This window comes from Ovis canadensis, chromosome 3, assembly GCF_042477335.2.
Source record: "Ovis canadensis isolate MfBH-ARS-UI-01 breed Bighorn chromosome 3, ARS-UI_OviCan_v2, whole genome shotgun sequence".
In the NCBI taxonomy this organism is placed as follows: domain Eukaryota; kingdom Metazoa; phylum Chordata; class Mammalia; order Artiodactyla; family Bovidae; genus Ovis; species Ovis canadensis.
Genome location: NC_091247.1, coordinates 45106561 through 45128485, shown reverse-complemented (window position 1 = coordinate 45128485; position 21925 = coordinate 45106561). Strand labels below are relative to the sequence as shown.

Here is a 21925-nt window from a genome sequence, read left to right as displayed (position 1 = left end):
TAAGGTGGTGTCATTCTGCATATCTGAGGTTATTGATTTTTCTCCTGGTATTCTTGATTCCAGCTTGAGTTTCATCCTACTCTTCATTCACATGATGTTCTCTGCATATAAATTAAGTAAGAAAGGTGACAATATACAGCCTTGACGTACTCCTTTCCCAATTTTGAAGCAGTCTGTTGTTCCATGTCCAGTTCTAACTGTTGCTTTTTGACTGGCATACAGGTTTCTCAGGAGGCAGGTAAGGTGATCTGGTATTCTCATCTCTTGGAGAATTTTCCACATTGTGTTGTGACTGATCTACACATAGTCAATGAAGCAGATATTTGTCTGAAATTCTCTATCTTTTTCTATGATCCAACGGATGTTAGCAGTTTGATTTCTGGTTTCTCTGCCTTTTCTAAACCCGGCTGGTACATCTGGAAGTTCTTGGTTCAGATACCGTTGAAACCTAGGTTGAAGAATTTTGAGCATTACCTTGCTAGCATGTGACATGAGCACTGTTATGTGATATTTGAGCATTCTTTGGCAATGCTCCTCTTTAGGATCGATATGAAAACTGACCTTTCAAGTCCTGTGGCCACTGCTGCATTTTCTAAATTTGCTGGTACGTTGAGTATAGCATCATCTTTTAGGGTTTTAATTAATTCAATTAGAATTCCATCACCTCCACTTGCTTTGTTCATAGTAATGCTTCTTAAGGCCCATCCTTCACACTCCAGGATATCTGGCTCTAGGTGAGTGATCACACCATCGTGGTTACCCAGGTCATTAAGACCTCTTTTGTATAATTCTTCTGAGGATTTCTGCCACCTGTTCTTAATATCTTTTGTTTTTATTAGGTCCGTACTGTTTCTGTCCTTTATTGTGCCCATCTTTGCATGAAATGTCCCCTTGGTATCTAAATTTTCTTGAAGAGATCTCTAGTCTTTCCCATTCTATTGTTTTCTTATATTTCTATGAATTGTTCACTTAAGGCTTTCTTATCTCTCCTTACTATTCTTTGGAACTCTGCATTCAGATGGGTATATCTTTCCTTTTCTCCTTGCATTTCACTTCTCTTCTCTCAGCTATTTGTAAGGCCTCCTCAGAAAACTATCTTACCTTGTTGCATTTCTTTTTCTTGGGGTGGTTTTGGTCATTACCTCCTGTACAGTGTTACGAATCTCTGTCCATAGTTCTTCAGGCACTCTGTCAGATCTAATCTTTTGAATCTATTTGTCACTTCCTCTGTGTAATCGTAAGGGATTTGATTTAGGTCATACCTGAATGGTCTAATGGTTATCCCTACTTTCTTCAATTCAAGTCTGAATTTTGTAGTAAGGAGTCCATGATCTGAGCCACAGACAACTCCAGGTCTTGTTTTTGCTGACTGTATAGAGCCTGCATCTTTGGCTACAAAGAATATAATCAATCTGATTTCAGTACTGACCATCTATCTGGTGATGTCCATTTGTAGAGTCATTTCTTTGTTGGAAGAGGGTGTTTGCTATGACCAGTGCATTCTCTTGGCAGAATTCTGTTAGCCTGTACCCTGCTTCATTTTGTTCCAAGACCAAACTTGCCTGTTACTCCAGGTATTTGTTGACTCCCTACTTTTGCATTCCAGTCCCCTAAGATGAAAAGAACAACCTTTTTTTGGTGTGTGTGTGTTTGTTAGTTCTAGATGGTCTTTTAGATCTTCACAGTACCATTCAACTTCATTTTCTTTGGCATTAGTGGTAGGGGCATAGACTTGGATTACTGTGATATTGAATGGTTTGCCTTGGAAATGAACAGAGATCATTCAGTAGTTTTTGAGATTGTACCCACTTACTGCATTTTGGACTCTTGTTGACTATGAGGGCTACTTTATTTCTTCTAAGGGATTCTTGCCCACTGTAGTATATATACTTTTGCAAAATGATCATTTGCAAAAAGCACAGAGTGAGAAATTAGCATTAATATGATATATAATATAACCACATTTATTAAGAATATATTCCAATACCAAACAGCAAATTTGAACAGTGCAAAAACTGCAATGTTTGCGCCTACCTAATATGTAGCTATCAAGCTTTCCTAACAATGCTTGTTGAGAATGTCTTTTCTCCATTGTATATTCTTGCGTCCTTTGTTGTAGATTAATTGACCATATGTGGGTTTATTTTGGGGTTCTCTATTCTATTCCATTGAGCCAGATGTCTGTGTTTGTCCCAATGCCATGCTGTTTTGATTATTGTAGCTTTGTAGTATAGTCTAAAGTCTAGATGGACTATGCTTCCACCTTTTTTCCTCCTCAGGATGCTTTGGCAATTTGGGGTCTTTTGTGCTTTCTTATAAATTTCAGGATTCTTTATTAAATAATAAATATTATTTTTTACTTTGATTTATAGGGCAGTAGTTGAGATGTAGACATAGAGAACAGACTTGTGGACACTGGTGTCTTGATAGGGATTGGTTAAATCTATAGATTGCTTGGGTAGTATGGACTTTTTAACAATATTAATTCTTGCAATCCAAGAATGTGTATTTGGATATCATGTCCTGTGATATAAATGAAGTCTAACTGCTCTATTATGTCATTTAGGATCTCTGTTGCCTTATTGATTTTTCTGCCTGGATGATTGGTCCATTGATGTCAGTGGAGTATTAACGTTCCCTGCTATTATTACTGTCAACTTCTCCCTTTATGACTGTTAGAAGAACCTCAAAATACTATGTTGGGTACATATATATTTACCATTGTTATATCTTCTTGGATTGATCTCTTGATCATTATGTAGTGTCCTTTTTGTGAAGCCATATGGTCCTGGACTTTTGTTTGTTGGAATTTTTTGAGAATTTATTTTTAATTAGAGAATAATTGCTTCACAATTCTATGTTGGTTTCTGCTGCACATCAACATGAATTAGCCATAGGTATACATATGTCCATGGGTTTGCAAAGAGTCAGACATGACTGAGCAACTTTCACATACAACCTTCCTCCCACCTCCCACCCAATCCCACTCCTCTAGGTTGTTACATAGCACTGAGTTGAGCTCCCTGCATCATACAGCAAATTCCTACTAGCTATCTATTTTACATATAGTAATATATATGTTTCAGTGCTATTCTCTCAGTCCATCTCATCCTCTCCTTCCTTCACGTGTCCCCAAGTTTGTTCTTTGTGTTTGCGTCTCTATTGCTGCCATTCAAATAGGTTCATCAGTACCATTTTTCTAGATTCTGTATATATGTGTTAATACACAATATCTGTTTTTCTCTTTCTGACTTTGTTGTTGTACAGTTGCCAAGTATTTTCCAACTCTTTGCAACCACATGGACTGCAACATCACAGGCCTCCCTGTCTCCCAGCATCTCTTGGTATTTGCCCAAGTTCATGTCCATTGAATCGGTGATACCATCTCATCCTCTGTTGTGCTCTTCTCCTTCTGCCTTCAATCTTTTCCAGCATCAGAGTCTTTTCCAGTGAGTCAGTTCTTCACATCAGGTGGCTAGAGTGTTGGAGCTTTGGCTTTGGCATCAGTCCTTCCAGTGAATATTCGGGGTTGATTTCCTTTAAGATTGACTGGTTAGATCTCATTACTGTCCAAGGGACTCTCAAAAGTCTTCAGCACAACCATTCAAAAGCATCAATTCTTCGGTGCTCTGCCTACTTTATGGTCGACCTCTCACATCTGTATATGATTATGTGAAAGACCACAGTTTTGACTATATGGACCTTTGTCAGCAAAGTGATGTCTTTGCTTTTTAATACACTAAGTTTGTCATAGCTTTCCTTCCAAGGTGCAGTCATCTTCTAATTTCATGGCTGCAGTCACCATCTGCAATGATTTTAGAGCCCAAGAAGAGGAAATCTGTCACTGCTTCCACCTTTCCCCCTCTTATTTACCATGAAGTGATGGGGCTGGATGCCATGATCTTAAGCTTTCTAAATGTTGAGTTTTAGGCCAGCTTTTTCATTTTCCTCTTTTACCTTCATCACGAGGCTCTAAGTTTGTCTTCATTTTCTGCCATTAGAGTGGTATTATCTGTATATTTGAGGTTGTTGATATTTCTCCCTGCAATCTTGATTCCAGAGTGTAATTCATCCAGCCTGGCATTCCACATGATGTGCTCTGCATATAAGTTAAATAAACAGGATGACAATATACAGCCTTATATTACTCCTTTCTCAATTTTGAACCAGTCAGTTGTTCCATATAATTTTCTGTTGCTTCTTGACCCATATACAGGTTTCTCAGGAGACAGGTAAGATGATCTGGTATTCCCATCTCTTTGTTTTACACAGTTTGTTATGACTCACATGGTCTAAGGCTTTTGTGTAGTCAATAGAACAGAAGTAAATGTATTTTTTGGAATTCCTTTGCTTTCTCTATGATCCAGTGAATGTTAGCAGTTTGATCTCTGGTTCCTTTGCCTTTTCTAAACACAGCTTGTCTATCTGGATGTTCTCAATTCAAGTACTGTCAAAGCCTATCTTGGAGGATTTTGAGCATAACCTTACTAGCATGGGCTGCTGCTGCTGCTAAGTCACTTCAGTCGTGTCTGACTCTGTGTGACTCCACAGACAGCAGCCCACCAGGCTCCGCCATCCCTGGGATTCTCCAGGCAAGAACACTGGAGTGGGTTGCCATTTCCTTCTCCAGTACATGAAAGTGAAAAGTGAAAGTGAAGTCGCTCAGTTGTGTCCGATTCTTCGCGACCCCATAGACTATAGCCTACCAGGTTCCTCTGTGCATGGGAGTTTCCAGGCGAGAGTACTAGAGTGGGGTGCCATTGCCTTGAGTGCAATTGTCTGGTAGTTTGAACATTCTTTTAGACTATCCTTCTTGGGAACTGGGATGAAGATTGGCCTTTTCCAGTTCTGTGGCCATTGCTGGGTTTCTGTATTTGCTGATATATTGAGGGCAGCACTTTAATGGCATCATCTTTTGGGATTTGAAATAGCTCTATTGGAATTCCATCACCTCCACTGCTGCTGCTAAATCGCTTCAGTCGTGTCGACTCTGTGCGACCCCACAGACGGCAGCCCACTAGGCTACCCCATCTCTGGGATTCTCCAGGCAAGAACACTGGAGTGGGTTGCCATTTCCTTCTCCAATGCATTAAAGTGAAAAGGGAAAGTGAAGCCGCCCAGTTGTGTCTGACTCTTAGCGACCCCATGGACTGCAGCCTACCAAGCTCCTCCCATGGGATTTTCCAGGCAAGAGTACTGGAGTGGGTTGCCATTGACTTCTCCCACCTCCACTAGGAGGTACTTTTTGACAGCAGTGCTTCCTAAGGCCCACTTGATTTCACAGTCCAGGATGTCTGGCTCTAGGTAAGTGACCACATCATCATGGTTATCTGGGTCATGAAAATCTTTTTTGTACAGTTCTTCTGTATATTCTTGCCATCCATTCTTGATCTCTTCTGCTTCTATTAGGTCTTTACCATTTCTGTCCTTTATTGTGCCCATCTTTGCATGAAATTTTCCTTTGATATCTCCAGTTTTCTTCAAGAGATCTCTAGTCTTTCCCCTTCTGTTGTTTTCCTCTATTTCTTTGCATTGTTCATTGAAGAAGGCCTTGTTCCTTTTTCTAGTCTCTGGTACTCTGCATTCAGTTGGGTGTACCTTTCCCTTTCTCTGACTTACTTCACTCTATAATTGGCTCTAGTTCATCCACCTCACTAGAACTGACTCAAAATCATTCCCTCTTATGGCTGAGTAATATTCCATTGTATATATCTGCCACAACTTTTTTATCCATTCATCTGTCATGGATATCTAGGTTGCTTCCATGTCCTGGCTATTGTAGACTGTGGTGCAATGAACATTGGTTTACATGTGTCTTTTAGAATGCTCTTCTCAGGGTATATGCTCAGTAGGGGGATTGCTGGTTCATATGGTAGTTTTGGGATTCCCTGGTAGCTCAGCTGGTAAAGAATCTGCCTGTAGTACAGGAGATCTCACTTCTATTCCTGGTTTGGGGAGATCTGCTGGAGAAGGGATAGGCTACCCACTCCAGTGTTCTTGGGCTTCCCTTGTGGCTCAGCTGGTAAAGAATCCGCCTGCAAAGCAGAAGTTCAGTTCAGTTCAGTCGCTTAGTTGTATCTGACTCTTTGCGACCCCATGGACCACAGCACGCCAGGCCTCCCTGTCCATCACCAACTCCCAGAATTTACTCAAACTCTTATTCATTGAGTCAGAGATACGATCTAACCATCTCATCCTCTGTCGTCCCCTTCTCCTCCTGCCTTCAATCTTTCCCAGGGTCTTTTCAAATGAGTCAGCTCTTCACATCAGGTGGCCAAAGTATTGGAGTTTCAGCTTCAACATCAGTCCTTTCAATGAACACTCAGGACTGATCTCCTCTAGGATGGACTGGCTGGATCTCCTTGCTGTCCAAGGGACTCTCAAGAGTCTTCTCCAACACCACACTTCAAAAGCATCAATTCTTTGGCGTTCAGCTTTCTTTCTAGTCCAACTCTCACATCCATACATGACTACGGGAAAAACCATAGCCTTGACTAGACAGACCTTTGTTGACAAAGTAATGTCTCTGCTTTTGAATATGCTGTGTAGGTTGGTCATAACTTTTCTTCCAAGGAGTAATCGTCTTTTAATTTCATGGCTGCAATCACCATCTGCAGTGATTTTGGAGCTCCCTCCAAAAAAGTCAGCCACTGTGTTTCCACTGTTTCCCCATCTATTTCCCATGAAGTGATGGGACTGGATGCCATGATCTTAGTTTTCTGAATGTTGAGCTTTAAGCCAACTTTTTCACTTTCCTCTTTCACCTTTATTAAGAGGATCTTTAGTTCTTCACTTTCTGCCATGAGGGTGGTGTCATCTGCATATCTGAGAAACCTGGGTTCAATCCCTGGGTTAGGAAGATTCCCTGGAGAAGGGAAAGGCTACCCATGGAGAATTCCATGGAGTATATATATTTCATGGGGTTGTAAAGAGTCGGACACGACTGAGTGACTTTCACTTTACTTCATGGTAGTTTTATTCCTAGTTTTTTTCTTTTTTTCTTTTTTAAGAAATCTCCATAGTGGCTATATCAATTTACATTCCCACCAACAATGCATATGTTGAAAAGCTGGTCTGGTGGTGTTTAGCTCTTAGTTTTTTCTTACCTGAAAAGCTTTTGATTTCTCCATCAAATCTAAATGGGAGCCTTGCCGAGTAGAGTATTCTTGACTGTTGGTTCTTCCCTTTTATCACTTTAAATATGTTGTGCCACTTCCTTCTGGCCTGTAGAGCTTCTGCTGAAAAAATCAGTGAATAACTCATGGGAGTTCCCTTGTATGTTATTTGTCAGTTTTCTCGTGTTGCTTTAATATTTTATTTTTGTCTTTTTGTTTGATTACTATGTGTCTTAGCATGTTCGTCCTTGGGATTATCCTGCCTGGGACTGTCTGTGTTTCCTGGACTTGGGTGGCTCTTTCTTTCCCTATGTTAGGGAAGTTTTCAGCAATTATCTCTTCAAATATTTTCTTGAGCCTGCTCTCTTTCTTGTCCTTCTGGGACCCTATAATAAACATTTAATCTTGCCCCATAGGTCTCTTGCTGCTGCTAAGTTGCTTCAGTCATGTCCGACTCTGTGCGACCCCATAGATGGCCTCCTACCAGGCTCCTCGGTCCCTGGGATTCTCCAGGCAAGACCACTGGAGTGGGTTGCCATTTCCTTCTCCAATGCATGAAAGTGAAAAGTGAAAGTGAAGTCGCTCAGTCATGTCTGACCCTTAGCGACCCCATGGACTGTAGCCTACCAGGCTCCTCTGTCCATGGGATTTTCCAGGCAAGAGTACTTCTAGGTCTGTTAAATATTTTAATGCATCTTCTCGATCCTTGTTCCTATTGTTTTTCCAGGATCCTGGATCATCTTCACAAACATTATTCTGAATTCTTTTTCCAGAAGATTGCCTATTTTTACTTCACTTAGTTTTGTTCCTTCGTCTGGGACATATATGCTTGCCGTTTATCTAATTTTCTGTGATTGTGGTTTCTGTTCTACAGGCTGCAGGACTGTAGCTTTTCTTGCTTCTCCCATCTGCCCTGTGTTGAATCAGGCTATCTAAGAGGCTTATGTAAGCTTCCTGATAGGAAGGACTGGTGGTGGGTGGAGGTGGGTCTTGTGCCTCTCTGATGGGCAGGGCTATGCTCAGCAAAACTTTTAAATTGCTTCTCTGCTGATGGGTGGGGGGGGCGGGGGGCGGGGGGTATATTCCTACCCTGTTGGTTGTCTGGCCTGAGAACCTACAGGCTGTTTGGTGGGGCAAATGACAGCCTCTAGGAGGACTCAAGCATCCCAGCATTGCTAGTGCCTGTATCCTTGTCTCCATGGTGCTCCAGCTGACCCTCCACTTCCACCAGCGACCCTTCAATAGTAGTAGGTTGGTCTGGTCCAGTGTCTTAAGGGGTCAATGATTTTTTCCTATGGGCCCTGGTGCACATGAGATTTTTTGTGTGCCCTCCAAGGGTGGAGTCTTTTTCCATCAGTTCTCCAGTCAAAACCCTACTATCCTTCAAAGCGAGATTCTCTACGGACTCTTCTACCTGCTCCCAGACCACAAGGCTGGGAAGCCTGACATGGGGCTAAGAACTTTCACTCCTGTGGGATAACTTCTGTGGTATTCCTGTTTTCCAGTTTGTGGGTTGCTCACCAGGTGTGTATGGGATTTGAGTGTATTGCATTGTGCCCCTCCTACCATCTCACTATGGCTTTCTCTTTGTCTTTAGACACAGGTGTAGGTTCCAGAATTTTTTTTGTTGATAGTTGTTCAGCAGTTGGTTGTGATTTTGGTGATTTTCTTTAAAGAAGAGGTTGAGCTCACATCCTTCTTCACTATCTTGTGGTAATCCAACTTATGCTATTTTCATTATGTCTTGGTGTGGGAATGTTTGAGTTTCTCCATGCTTTCTGTATCTGGATATCTGTTTTCCTTCTTTAGGTTTGGGAAGTTTTTAGACACAATTTCTTCAAATACACTTTCAATCCCCTTTTGTCTGTCTTCTCTTTCTGGAACCCCTATTATGGGTAACTTGGCATGTTTTATATTATCTCAGAGATGTTGTATGTTGTTTTCAATTTTTTCTTTTGTCTGTCTTCTAATTAAATTTCCATTATTCTATCTTCCATATCAATTGATTGTTCTGTTTCATTTAGTTGGCTGTTCGTTGCTTCTCTACAGACTTTTATCTTGGACAACTGCTTTTGATTGGTTAATCTTTATAGTTTCTAGTTCCTTGTCATAGTGAACTGTGTTTCTATCAATAAGCTTCTTTAATTCTTTGAGTATTTTTATTACCACATTTTTGAACTTAGGGTCTAGACTGGTGAGCTCTGTCTCATTATTCTTCAAGGGGATTACTCTTGTTCTTTCAATTGGGAGTAGTTCCTTTGCCTTTTTAACTTTCTCTGTTTCCATGAGCTTAAGAAACAGTTATCTATTGTGATCTTGAAGAGCATTTTTATGAGGGAGCACCTCTGTGTAGACTGTGTGTGTCCAGTGTTTTTGGTATGGATGCCAGCCACATCTTTCTTCAGGTATGCTGGCAGTTATCCCCTTCATAGAGGTTACAGTTATGCAGGGTGTGAAGTGAGGCTTCATCTCTGCTCTGTGGCTACTGCTGTTCTGACAGGGGTGGAGTCTGCTCCCCATCAGTTAATAGGAGTCCTGAGGGTTTGGTTTGATCAGGCTCTGTTGCTCTTAAATGTGTGCTCTTCTCCAAAGGAGGTGAATGCTGAAGCAAGGGAGGCCTGTGTGGTCACAGAGGACCTAAGTGCCACCTGTGTTGGCATCTGGGGTTCCATTCAGATGTTACCCAAGGTCATATCCGTTTCTCTGTTGTTTTGTCTCAGATAGCAAAGAATCTACCTGCAGTGCAGGAGACCTGGGTTTGATCCCTGGGTCGGAAAGTTCCCCTGGAAAAGGGAATAGCTTCTGACTCTAGTATTCTTGCCTGGGAAATCCCGTGGACAGAGGAGCCTGGAGGGCTACAGTCATGGGGTTGTACAGAGTTGGACATGACTGAGCAACTTTCATATAGCACAAGGCTATAGTTTGGAGTAGGTTGGGTCTGGGATTTGAAGCTCTGTGGCTGCAGGAATTAAGGTGGCTGTGCTATTCATTGCCTGAGATCTTGGCTGCCTCTGTGTCCTAGGGATTTTCACAGCAGGAAAGGGGGCTTTTCTTCTCTCTACAGGATTCCTGGACTGGGATGCCTAGATTATGACTTGATCTGCTCACTCCCTAGGGTGTGGGTCTGCCCATGAAGACCTCTTCCTTAGATCCCTCCCATGGGCACACTTCCCAACCCAGTGGGATTTTATCCCATCATACCTGGTTATGTGAAAATCTTTCATACAGCTTTGGTTATAGAGGAGTTATGCAAGTTTCTAGTTAGTATTCCATGAATACCATTCCACATGTAGATGTATTTTTGATGTTTTTATGGCAGGATGGGGGGGGGGTCAGTTCCACGTACTCCTCCACCATCGTGATTCCACTGTTCCATGTAAAAGTTTCAATGATCTTATCTGTATCTGGCATTAAACTTCCTAGGATTTTGACAGAAATTGACTTAAATCTGTATAACAATTTGGAGAGAACTGGTGCCTTTTCTTTGGTGAATCTTCCAAATCATGAATGTAGTATGTTTCTAGATTGATTTAAATCTTTGGTTTTTTCATAAGTGTTTTATATTTTTCAGCAGAAAAGTCTTGTATTTTTTGGTCAGATATACACATAAATATTTGATTGTCTTGAGCAATTGTATATGTATTGTACTTTAAATCTTGGTATCTATGTGTTTATTATTAGTTCTATGGAAATACAGCTAAATTTCAAAATCTCTTATCCTGCAACCTTTCTGAAATCATTTATTAGCTCTAAATGGTTTTATTGTTTTTAGATTCCTGCAGTTTCCTATATAGACCATCATGTCAACAGCAGACAGAGATGGTTTTAATTCTTCTTTTCAGTTTGTATCCTTTTTTTTCCCTCCCCACTTTTTGCCTTATTGCATAGGATAGAACTTCAAGAACTTTGCTGAAAGACAGGGATATGTGTGAATATCTTTGCCATGTTCCCAACTTAGGGAAAAAAAATTGTTTTTCATCATTAATTACAATGCTTACTGTAGGCCTAACATAGATGCTCCTTATCAAGTTGGAGAAGTCCCACTCTTTTTCTGTTTTCCTTAGTTTTTTCCATCATGAATAAATGTTGAATTTCCTCAGCTGCTTTCTTTACATTGACTGATATGATCATGTGATTTGTCTTCTTTAGTCTGTTCATGGAGTAGGTTACATTCAAATACCAAACTAGTCATTTATGCCTGGTATGTTTCACTTCATAATATGAATTAATTCTTTATTTTGCTGAATTCCATTGCTTAATATTTTGTTAATTTTTTTTCATTTATCTCCATGAAGAATATTGAGTTGTTCTTTTCTTCTTTGTACTGTGTTTGCCTGGCTTTGGTATCAGGGTCATTCTGGCTTTATAAACTGAGTTGGAAAGTGTTCCCTTCTCTACTTTTTTCTTAAAGAGATGGTGTTGAATTGGTGTTTATTCTTCTTTTAAGTTTGATAGACTTCTCCAGCATAGTCATCTAGGCCTGAAGAAACTTCTGAAGTTTTCAAATTATAAATTCATAAGACCATTTAGATTATCCATTTCATACTGGCTTGGAGAATTTTGAGCATTACTTTACTAGCATGTGAGATGAGTGCAGTAGTTTGAACATTCTTTTCCATTTCCTTTCTTTGGAATTGGAGTGAAAACTGACCTTTTCCAGTCCTGTGGCCACTGCTGAGTTTTCCAAATTTGCTGGCATATTGAGTGCACCACTTTCACACCATCATCTTTCAGGATTTGAAAGAGCGCAACTGGAATTCCATCACCTCCACTAGCTTTGTTTGTAGTGATGCTTTCTAAGGCCCACTTGACTTCACTTTCCAAGATGTCTGGCTCTAGATGAGTGATCACATCATCATGATTATCTGGGTCGTGAAGATCTTTTTTGTACAGTTCTTCCGTGTATTCTTGCCACCTCTTCTTAATATCTTCTGCTTCTGTTAGGTCCATACCATTTCTGTCCTTTATTGAGCCCATCCTTGCATGAAATGTTCCCTTGGTATCTCTGATTTTCTTGAAGAGATCTCTAGTCTTTCCCATTCTGTTGTTTTCCTCTATTTCTTTGCATTGATCGCTGAAGAAGGCTTTCTTATCTCTTCTTGCTGTTCTTTGGAACTCTGCATTCAGACGCTTATATCTTTCCTTTTCTCCTTGGCTTTTCGCCTCTCTTCTTTTCACAGCTATTTGTAAGGCCTCCCCAGACAGCCATTTTGCTTTTTTGCATTTCTTTTCCATGGGGATGGTCTTGATCCCTGTCTCCTGTACAATGTCACGAACCTCATTCCATAGTTCATCAGGCACTCCATCTATTAGATCTAGGCCCTTAAATCTATTTCTCACTTCCACTGTATAATCAAGTAATGCTCAAAATTCTTCAAGCCAGGCTTCAGCAATACATGAACGGTGAACTCCCTGATGTTCAAGCTGGTTTTAGAAAGGGCAGAGGAACCAGAGATCAAATTGCCAACATCTGCTGGATCATGGAAAAAGCAAGAGAGTTCCAGAGAAACATCTATTTCTGCTTTATTGACCATGCCAAAGCCTTTGACTGTGTGGATCACAATAAGCTGTGGAAAATTCTGAAAGAGATGGGAATAGCAGACCACCTAACCTGCCTCTTGAGAAATCTGTATGCAGGTCAGGAAACAACAGTTAGAACTGGACATGGAACAACAGACTGGTTCCAAATAGGAAAAGGAGGACGTCAAGGCTGTATATTGTCACCCTGCTTTTTTAACTTATATGCAGAGTACATCATGAGAAATGCTGGACTGGAAGAAACACAAGCTGGAATCAAGATTGCCGGGAGAAATATCAATAACCTCAGATATGCAGAGGACACCACCCTTATAGCAGAAAGTGAAGAGGAGCTAAAAAGTCTCTTGATGAAAGTGAAAGAGGAGAGTGAAAAAGTTGGCTTAAAGCTCAACATTCAGAAAACAAAGATCATGGCATCCGGTCCCATCACTTCATGGGAAATAGATGGGGAAACAGTGGAAGCAGTGTCAGACTTTATATTTGGGGCTCCAAAATCACTGCAGATAGTGACTGCAGCCATGAAATTAAAAGATGCTTACTCCTTAGAAGAAAAGTTATGACCAACCTAGATAGTATATTCAAAAGCAGAGACATTACTTTGCCGACTAAGGTCCGTCTGTCACTGGTTTTTCCAGTGGTCACGTATGGATGTGAGAGTTGGACTGTGAAGAAGGCTGAGCGCCGAAGAATTGATGCTTTTGAACTGTGGTTCAAACTCTTGAGAGTCCCTTGGACTGCAAGGAGATCCAACCAGTCCATTCTGAAGAAGATCAACCCTGGTATTTCTTTGGAAGGGATGATGCTAAAGCTGAAACTCCAGTACTTTGGCCATCTCATGCGAAGAGTTGACTCATTGGAAAAGACTCTGATGCTGGGAGGGATTAGGGGCAGGAGGAGATGGGTATGACAGAGGATGAGATGGCTGGATGGCATCACGGACTTGATGGACATGAGTCTGAGTGAACTCTGGGAGATGGTGATGGACAGGGAGGCCTGGCGTGCTGTGATTCATGGGGTTGCAAAGAGTCGGACACGACTGAGTGACTGAACTGAACTGAATTGAACTGATTTTATACTGGGAGTTCTGGTAGATATGGAGAATTATTTATAGTATTCCTTTATTATCCTCTTGATGTTTGTAGTTCTGTTTTCTTCCCAAAATTAGTAGAACAGAAAGTCATCTTTTCTCTCCCCCTCTTTTTTGATCAGCCTTGCTAGAAGTTTATTTTCTTTTATTGACCTCATCAAAGAACCAGCCATATCTTTCTCTGTTATTTTCCCATTTTCAGTTGTATTGACTTATGTTCTTCTTATTATATTCTTCCTTTTGCTTCTCTTTTTCTAGTTTCTTGAGGTGAGAACTCAGGAATACTGATTTGAGAGTTTTAATGTAATAGAAGCTTTTAATGCTAGAAATGTGCCTTTTGGCATTTCTTTAACATGTCTCACAAATTTCAATGTCATATTTCATTTTTACTCAGTTCAGTATATTTTAAAATTTCCTTTGAGACTTCCTTTTTTAATTTAGGGATTGTTTAGAAGGGTACATTTTAGTTTCCAACTGTTTGGAGATTTCTTGCTATATTTAGATTTTTCTATACTATCAATATCTACTTTGACTTCATAAGATCCAGAGAACTCAGTTGTTTTAAATTTGTTGACATTTGTTTTTTGACTCAGTATATGGTCTCTCTTGGTATTTATTTCACAAGCAATGGAAAAGTATATATATTCTGATGTTGTTGCGTATTTGATGGTGCTACTGAATTCTTCTGTCCTTGCTGAATTTGTCTAGTTGTTCTACCAGTTGTTGAGAGAGGGGTGTTGATGTCTTTGAGAAACATGGGCTTGTCTAATTCTTCTTTCAATTCTGTCCTTATTTAGCTTCACTTATTTGGTAGCTCTCTTGTTCAGCACATACATCTTTAGGCTTAGTATGTCTTCTTGCTGTGTTGCTCTTTTGATTATGTAATGTCCTATGTCCATGTAATTTTCTTTTCTTAGAAGTCTACTTTATCAGATATTAATAGAGCTAGTTCTGATTTCTTCTGATTGTTTTGACAGTATACTTTTCTCTATCCTTTTACACACAGCCTACCTGTATCACTGTACCTCAAATGAGTTTCTGGTAAATAGCATATATACTGGGCCATTTTTTTCTTAACCTCTTTTTTTGAAAGTTGATTTTCAGTGTTGTATTCATTTCTGCTGTACAGCAAAGTATATCAATTATACATATATCCACTCTTTCCTACTGGACAAGGGAATGGCAACCCACTCCAGTATTCTTGCCTGGAAAATTCCATGGACAGAGGAGCTGGCAGGCTAGTCTCTGGAGCCAGAGTCGGACACGGCTGAGTGACTAACGTAATGCTACTCTTTTCTAGATTCTTTCCCATACAGATCACTACAGAATATTGAGAAGAGTTCCCTATGCTATACAGTAGGTTCTTATTAGTTATCTATCTTGTATATAGTAATGTATCAATCCCAGTCTCCTATTTATTGGTGATGGTGGTGGCTAGTGGTGGTGGTGCTGGTGGTTTAGTCGCTAAGTCATGTCTGACTCTTGTGACCCCATGGATTGTAGCCTGCCATGCTCCTCTGTCCATGGGATTTTCCAGGCAAGAATACTAGAGTGGGTTGCCATAGGGGATCTTCCTGACCCAGGAATTGAACCTGGGTCTCCTGCATTGCAGGCAGATTCTTTACCAACTGAACTATGAGGGAAGCCCCTCCTATTTATTATTCTCCCACAAATTTGTTTTAAAATTGATATATTTAGACCACTGACGTTTAATTATTGCTATGGCTTACATATGTAATTTCATTTTTTGTTTTTTCTTTTAAAATGATACATAATTGATATATGACACTGTACTAGTTTAGGTGTACATATAATGACTTTTATTATGATATATCATAAATACATGTGTAAATTATATAATAAGATTAGTTAACATCCCTCACCATACACAGTTACAGTTCTTTTTCCTGTGATGAGAACTTTTGTATTTACTCTTGTAGCAACTTTTGAATACGCAATACAGTACTGTTAAGTGTAGTCACCATGATGTATATTACTTCACCAGGACATTATCTTACAACCAGAACTTGGTACCTTTTCAGCAACTTCATTCACTTCATCCAGGCTGTGCCTCTAGTAACTACAGATCTGCTCTCTGTATCCATGGGTTTTTCTTAGACTCCACATATAGTAAGATCATACAGTGTTTATTTCTTCGATTTACTTCACTTAGCATAATGCTCTCAAGATCTTTCCATGTAATCATGAACAGCAAGACTTCCATTTTCATTTAATGACTTAACAACATTACGTTGTGCGTGCATGTGCATACCTGTATACCTACCATGTTTTGGCTGTTGCAGATAATGCTTCTCAGTGAATGTGAACGTGCAGATATCATTTTGAGTGTCTTTGTTTCCTTCAAATAAATGACCTAAAAGTGGAATTACTTGATCATATGGTAGTTCCATTTTTAATTTTTTGAGGAATTTCGTACTGTTTTCATACTGGCTGTACCGGTTTACACTCACACCAAAGGTTAAATGTCCCTTTCCCCATATCCTCACAAACACATGTTATTTCTTTTTAAGAACAATTATTTCACAGGTGTGAAGTGCTACCTCATTGTTTTTGGATTTGCATTTCCTTAATTATGAGCATCTTTTCATGTACCTTTTGTCAGCCTATATGTTTTCTTTGGAAAAATGTCTATTCAGATCCTCTGCCCACTTTAAACTGGATTGTTCAATTTTTTTTTTTTTCTGTTTAGTTGTGTGAATTCTTTATATAGATTTTGGATATTCACCCCTTATCAGAAATATGATTTGCAAATATTTTCTCTCACTCTGTAGGTTGCATTTTTATTTTGTTGATGGTCCGTTAGTTTGCTTTAGTCCCACTTACTTGTTTTTTACTTTTGATGTCAAATCCAAAATATCATTGTCAAGACTCATGTCAAGGAGCTTTCCTATGTTTTCTCTAGGAGTTTCATGACTTCACATCTTATATTCAAGTCTTTGATCCATCTTGAATTAATTTTTTGTATGCTGTATGTAAGAGAGTGGTTCAGTAATTCTTTTGCACATGGCTGTACAGTTGTACAGTCCTAATGCCGTTTATTAAAGAGTCTGTTCTATCCTCATTGAGTGTTCTTGGCTCCTTTGTTGTAAATTAGTTGACTATATTTGCATGGATTTATTTCTGGACCCTCCATTCTGTTTTATAGGTCTCTGTGTCTATTTTAATGCCTGTACCACACTGTGTTTTGATTACTATAGTAATGAGGAAGCTTGATGTTACAGCTTTGTTGTTCTTTCCCAAGACTATTTTGGCTATTTTGGGTCTTTTGTATTTCCATACAAATTAAGATTGTTGGTTTGATTTCTGTGAAAAATGCGATTGGAATTTTGATGGGGATTGCATTGAATCTGTAGGTTGCTTTTGGTAGTATGGAAATTTGAACAATATTCTTCCAACCCATGAACACGATTTATCTTTCCACTTACTGTGTCTTCTTCAATTTCTTTTCAATTTTGTAGTTTTCAGTGTTCAGGTCATTGACTTTATTGGCTAAATTTATTCCTATTCTTTTTGGTGCATTTGGAAATAGGATTGTTCTCTTAATTATTCTTTCTGATAGTTCAATATTAGTGTATAGAAATGCAACAGATTTTTGAAAATTGATTTTGTATTCTGAGAGTGTACTAAATTTGTTTAATAGTTCTTTGTCTTTAGGGGAGTCTTTAGGGTTTTCTGTATATATTATCTGCAAATGGTGACAGCTTTTCTTCTTCCTTTTTGACTTAAATGTCTTTTATTTCTTTTTCTTCCTTAATTGCTCTTGTTAAAACAGCTAATACTCTATTGATTCAAAGTAGCAAGGGTGGGTGTCCTTGTCTTGTTACTCATCTAAGAGGAAAAATGTTAAACTTCCCAGTAAGTGTTCAGTATGATGTAAGTTATGGGTTTGTCATATTTGGAATCAATAGCAGGAAAAAAAAAAAAAACCACTCCAGTACTCTTGCCTGAAGAATCCCATGGATGGAGGAGCCTGGTAGGCTGCAGTCCATGGGGTGGCTAAGAGTTGGACACGACTGAGCGACTTCACTTTCAATTTTCACTTTCATGCATTGGAGAAGGAAATGGCAACCCACTCCAGTGTTCTTGCCTGGAGAATCCCAGGGACGGGAGAGCCTGGTGGGCTGTCATCTATGGGGTTGCACAGAGTCGGCCATGACTCAAGTGACTTAGCAGCAGCAGCAGCAGAAAAAAAATGAGGTGGAAGTGAATAAGTGAACTGGAAACTCCAGAAAGTGGTTATAGAGGGAACCTACCTCACAATAATAGAGCCCATATATGACAAACCCACAGTAACATCATTCTCTATATTGAAAAACTAAAGGCATTTCCTCTAAGATCAGGAACATGAGAAGGATGTCCATGCTTGCCCCTTTGATTCAACATAGTCTTGAAAGTCCTAGTCATGGCAGTCAGAGGAAAAAAAGAATCCAAATGGGAAGAGAAGAAGTAAAATTGTCACTGTTTGTAGCTGAAATGATACTGTATATAGAAAACCCTAAAGATGTTACCAGAAAACTACTAGAGCTTATTATCACTGAACTTGGTAAAGTTGCAGGTTACAAAATTAACACACAGAAATCTATTGCATTTCTGTATACTAGCAATGAAAGATTCGGAAGAGAAATTAAGGAAGTAACCCCATTTGCTAACACATCAAAAAAGAATAAAGTCTCTAGGAATAAAACTACCTAGGGAGACAAAAGAACTGTACTGTAAAAAACTATAAGACACTGATGAAAGAAATCAAAGATGATACTAACCGATGGAGAGATAAACCATGTTCTTAGAAGAATCAATACTTCTAATACTACCCAAGGCAATCTAAAGATTCAGTGCAATTGCTATCAAATTACCAATGGCATTTTTCACAGAACTAGAACAAAAAATCTTGAAATTCATATGGATACAGAAAAGACCCAAATAACCAAAAAAATTCCGAGAAAGAAAAACAGCTGGAGGAATCAGGCTTCCTGGCACCAGACAAAGCTATGGTCATCGAAAGAGTATGGTACTGGGACAAAAATATAGATCAATGGAACAGGAGAGAAAGCCTAGAAATAAACCTATGAACCTGTGGTCAACTAGTGTACAACAGAGAAGGAATAATGGAGGAAAGATAGTCTCTACAACAAACAGTGCTGGGAAAACTGGGCAGCTAAATGTAAAAGGGTGAAATGAGAATTTTGTGTATGCACCACACACAAAAAAACTCAAAATGGATCAAAGACCTAAATGTAGGGCCAGAAACTATACAACTCTTAGAGGAAAACACAGAACACTTTGACATAAATTGCTGCAATATGTTTTTGAATCCACCTCCTAGACCAATGAAAATAAAAACAAAGATAAATGGTTATTATCTTTGTAATTATCAAAACAAAGATATAATTAAACTTAAGAGCTTTGCACAGCAAGGGAAACCATCACTAAAATGCAAAGATAATTCACAGCATGGGAAAAAATATTTGCAAATGAAGTGACCAACAAGGGATTAATCTCCAAAATATACAAATAGCTCATGCAGCTAGCTGTATGTCAAAAAAAAGGGAAAAAAAAACAATAAAAAAAATGGACAAAAGATCTAAATAGACATTTTTCCAAAGAAATGGCCAAAAAGTACATGAAAAGATGCTCAACATCATTAATTATTAGAGAAGTGCAAATCTGAATTGCAATGAGGTATCATCACCTTATACTGGTTAGAATGGCCATCATGAAAAAGTCTAGAAACAAATGCTGAAGAGGGTGTGTAGAAAACTGAACCCACCTACACTGTTAGTGGGAATGTAAATTGGTACAAACACTATGGAGGTTCCCTAAAAAACTAAACAATAGAACTACCCTATGATCCAAGAATCCCATTCCTGGGCATACATATTTCCAGAGAAAACTATAATTTGAAAAGATACATGCACCCCAGTGTTCACTGAAGCACTGTTTACAACAGCCAAGACATGGAAGCACTCTAAATGTCCATAGGCAGAGGAATGGATAAGGAAGAATTAGTAAAAATATCAATGTAATACTACTCAGCCATAAAAAAGAATGCAGGAACATTTGAAGGAACATAGGTAGACCTAGAAATTATTATACGAAGTGAAGTCAGACAGAGATAGACAAATATCATATTATCACTCATATGTAGAATTTAATTTTAAAAAATGATATAAATGAGCTGATAAAAAAAAAAAAAGAAAACCAGACTCATACAGATTTCAAAAACAAACTTATGGCTACTAAAGGAAAAAGTTGTGAGGAGGGATAAACTAGGATCTTGGGAAACAGATAACCAGGATCTACTGTATAGCATGTGGAACTGTGCTTAGTATTCTATAATAACCTATATGGGAAAAGAATCTGAAAAAATGGAATGTATGTATAACTGAATCACTTTGCTGTATACCTGAAATTAACACAATATTGTAAGTACACTAATATCCAATAAAATTCAAGATTTACTTGAAAGATAGGACAATATTAAGTAGGGTGGAAAAGTCTGCTTCACACCAGAATTCCATCTGAGAAGAAATAAAAATCTGGATAAAATTTTTTATCTTTTTCATTTGCCACAAATTGTATCATATACAATACATATTATTATATGTATCTTTGTATATGTATGTATGTATATACACACACACGTAGGTATAGAGGAAGGTCAGAGGTAGGCTGAATTTTACTAAAATTACAACCCCCAGCATCAATTTAGCACAGTAACTGATTGGATTTAAGTTGTCATCCCTCATTCTTGCCCAGCACAGGAAAAGGAAAATCTTCTCTGGAGGAATATAACACCATTGATATATGTATAATTTTTTGAATTCATTAGAATTCAGTAAAAATAACTGGCAATGCTAAGAGATAATATCATACAAATGAAAAACAAGAGAATAGGTAGAGGATAAAAACCAGTTTACAGGTCATCCAGGTATAGGCCATTAGTAGACAAGGACCACTATAATTTGGTTATTAGTTTTGTTTTATTGTTGTTGGTTTGTAGTCTCTCTTAAGTAACCTCAGGAGCCACTCTTTTATTTCTTTCTCAATGGTGCTTCTGTTCCACATATCTGCTCCAGTCTCCTTTTTAAAAAGAAATCAGTGCATATAAGACAAATACACAAAAATTTATTTATGAAAGCATACAGAAAATGAAACTCAAAATATACTACTTATAATAGCATAAATATCCTAAATATTTCAAAATTAAGAATTTCTGCATTGAAAATTAGGAAATATTCATAAAAAGTAAAGACTTGAATAAATGGAAAGATATATGGAAGATTCAATGTTCTACAGATGTCAGTTCCTTTTAAATTGATTTTACAGATTGAATGCAGACCCAATTAAAGTCCTAACAGAGCTTTCTGTGTTAATAGTTGTTTGTAAAATGGAAATGAATAGTCAGGCAATTCTGAACAAAAACCAAAAAGACTCACATAACTAGAAACCCAGACCTTTTGTAACTCTATAGTACTTGAAACAATGATGATAGATACAGTGCAATTACCTGATTTAAAACAAACGTGACACTGCAGAGTAATAGAGAAAGGATAATCTTTTAAGTAATTGGTGCTGGGTTTTGTGGATATCCATGTGGTTAAAACACACATTTTTAAAATCTTTTCCCACAGTGTATACAAAAATAAATTTTATATGGATTATAGATCAAAGTATAAAAGGTAAGACAAAGATCTTAAAACATACTATATCTCTTCAATACCTTGGCGTATTACCAACTTTTTAAAACAGGGCACACAATCTAATCAACATAATGAGAAAAAATGAGAAACTGCAGTACATTACTATTAAAAACTTCTGCTCATCAAAATATTAGAAAAGCAAAAAAAAGGGAACTTAAGTATAGAAAATATTTGCCATTAAATATCAGGATTATATAAAGAACTGAAAAAACATGAGAAAAAGAGCTTTACAAAACATAATCAGACTGCCAAAAACATATAACTAGATGCTCAGTTTCAGAAGTCATCAAAGAAATACAAACTACATCTATAATAGCAGTACAGACCCTTCAGATTGAGTTAAGATGATGGCGAGGGCTAACAACTGTTGGCAAAGATGAGACTAAACTGTAGTTCTCATATACTGATGACAAAAATATAAATTGCTTCAGCTACTATGAAGAAATCTTTGGAGGTATCTATTG

At 38.4% G+C, this 21925-nt stretch overlaps 1 protein-coding gene across 12 annotated transcripts in view; it reads right to left on the bottom strand.

Annotated features, from left to right (window-relative positions):
• The window catches only part of WDPCP (WD repeat containing planar cell polarity effector), a 604312-nt gene that overhangs the window by 156214 nt on the left and 426173 nt on the right, over positions 1-21925 (bottom strand). For 8 of the 12 annotated variants that reach the window (XM_069583054.1, XM_069583057.1, XM_069583055.1 and 5 more), the window contains one exon: positions 20723-20841. The exons of the other annotated variants lie outside the window; for them this stretch is intronic. In XM_069583054.1, coding sequence (XP_069439155.1) covers positions 20804-20841 — 38 coding nt within the window. In that variant the 3' untranslated portion in view covers positions 20723-20803. Of the gene's footprint in view, positions 1-20722; positions 20842-21925 lie in introns of those variants that run through there. 12 annotated transcript variants of the gene reach the window in all.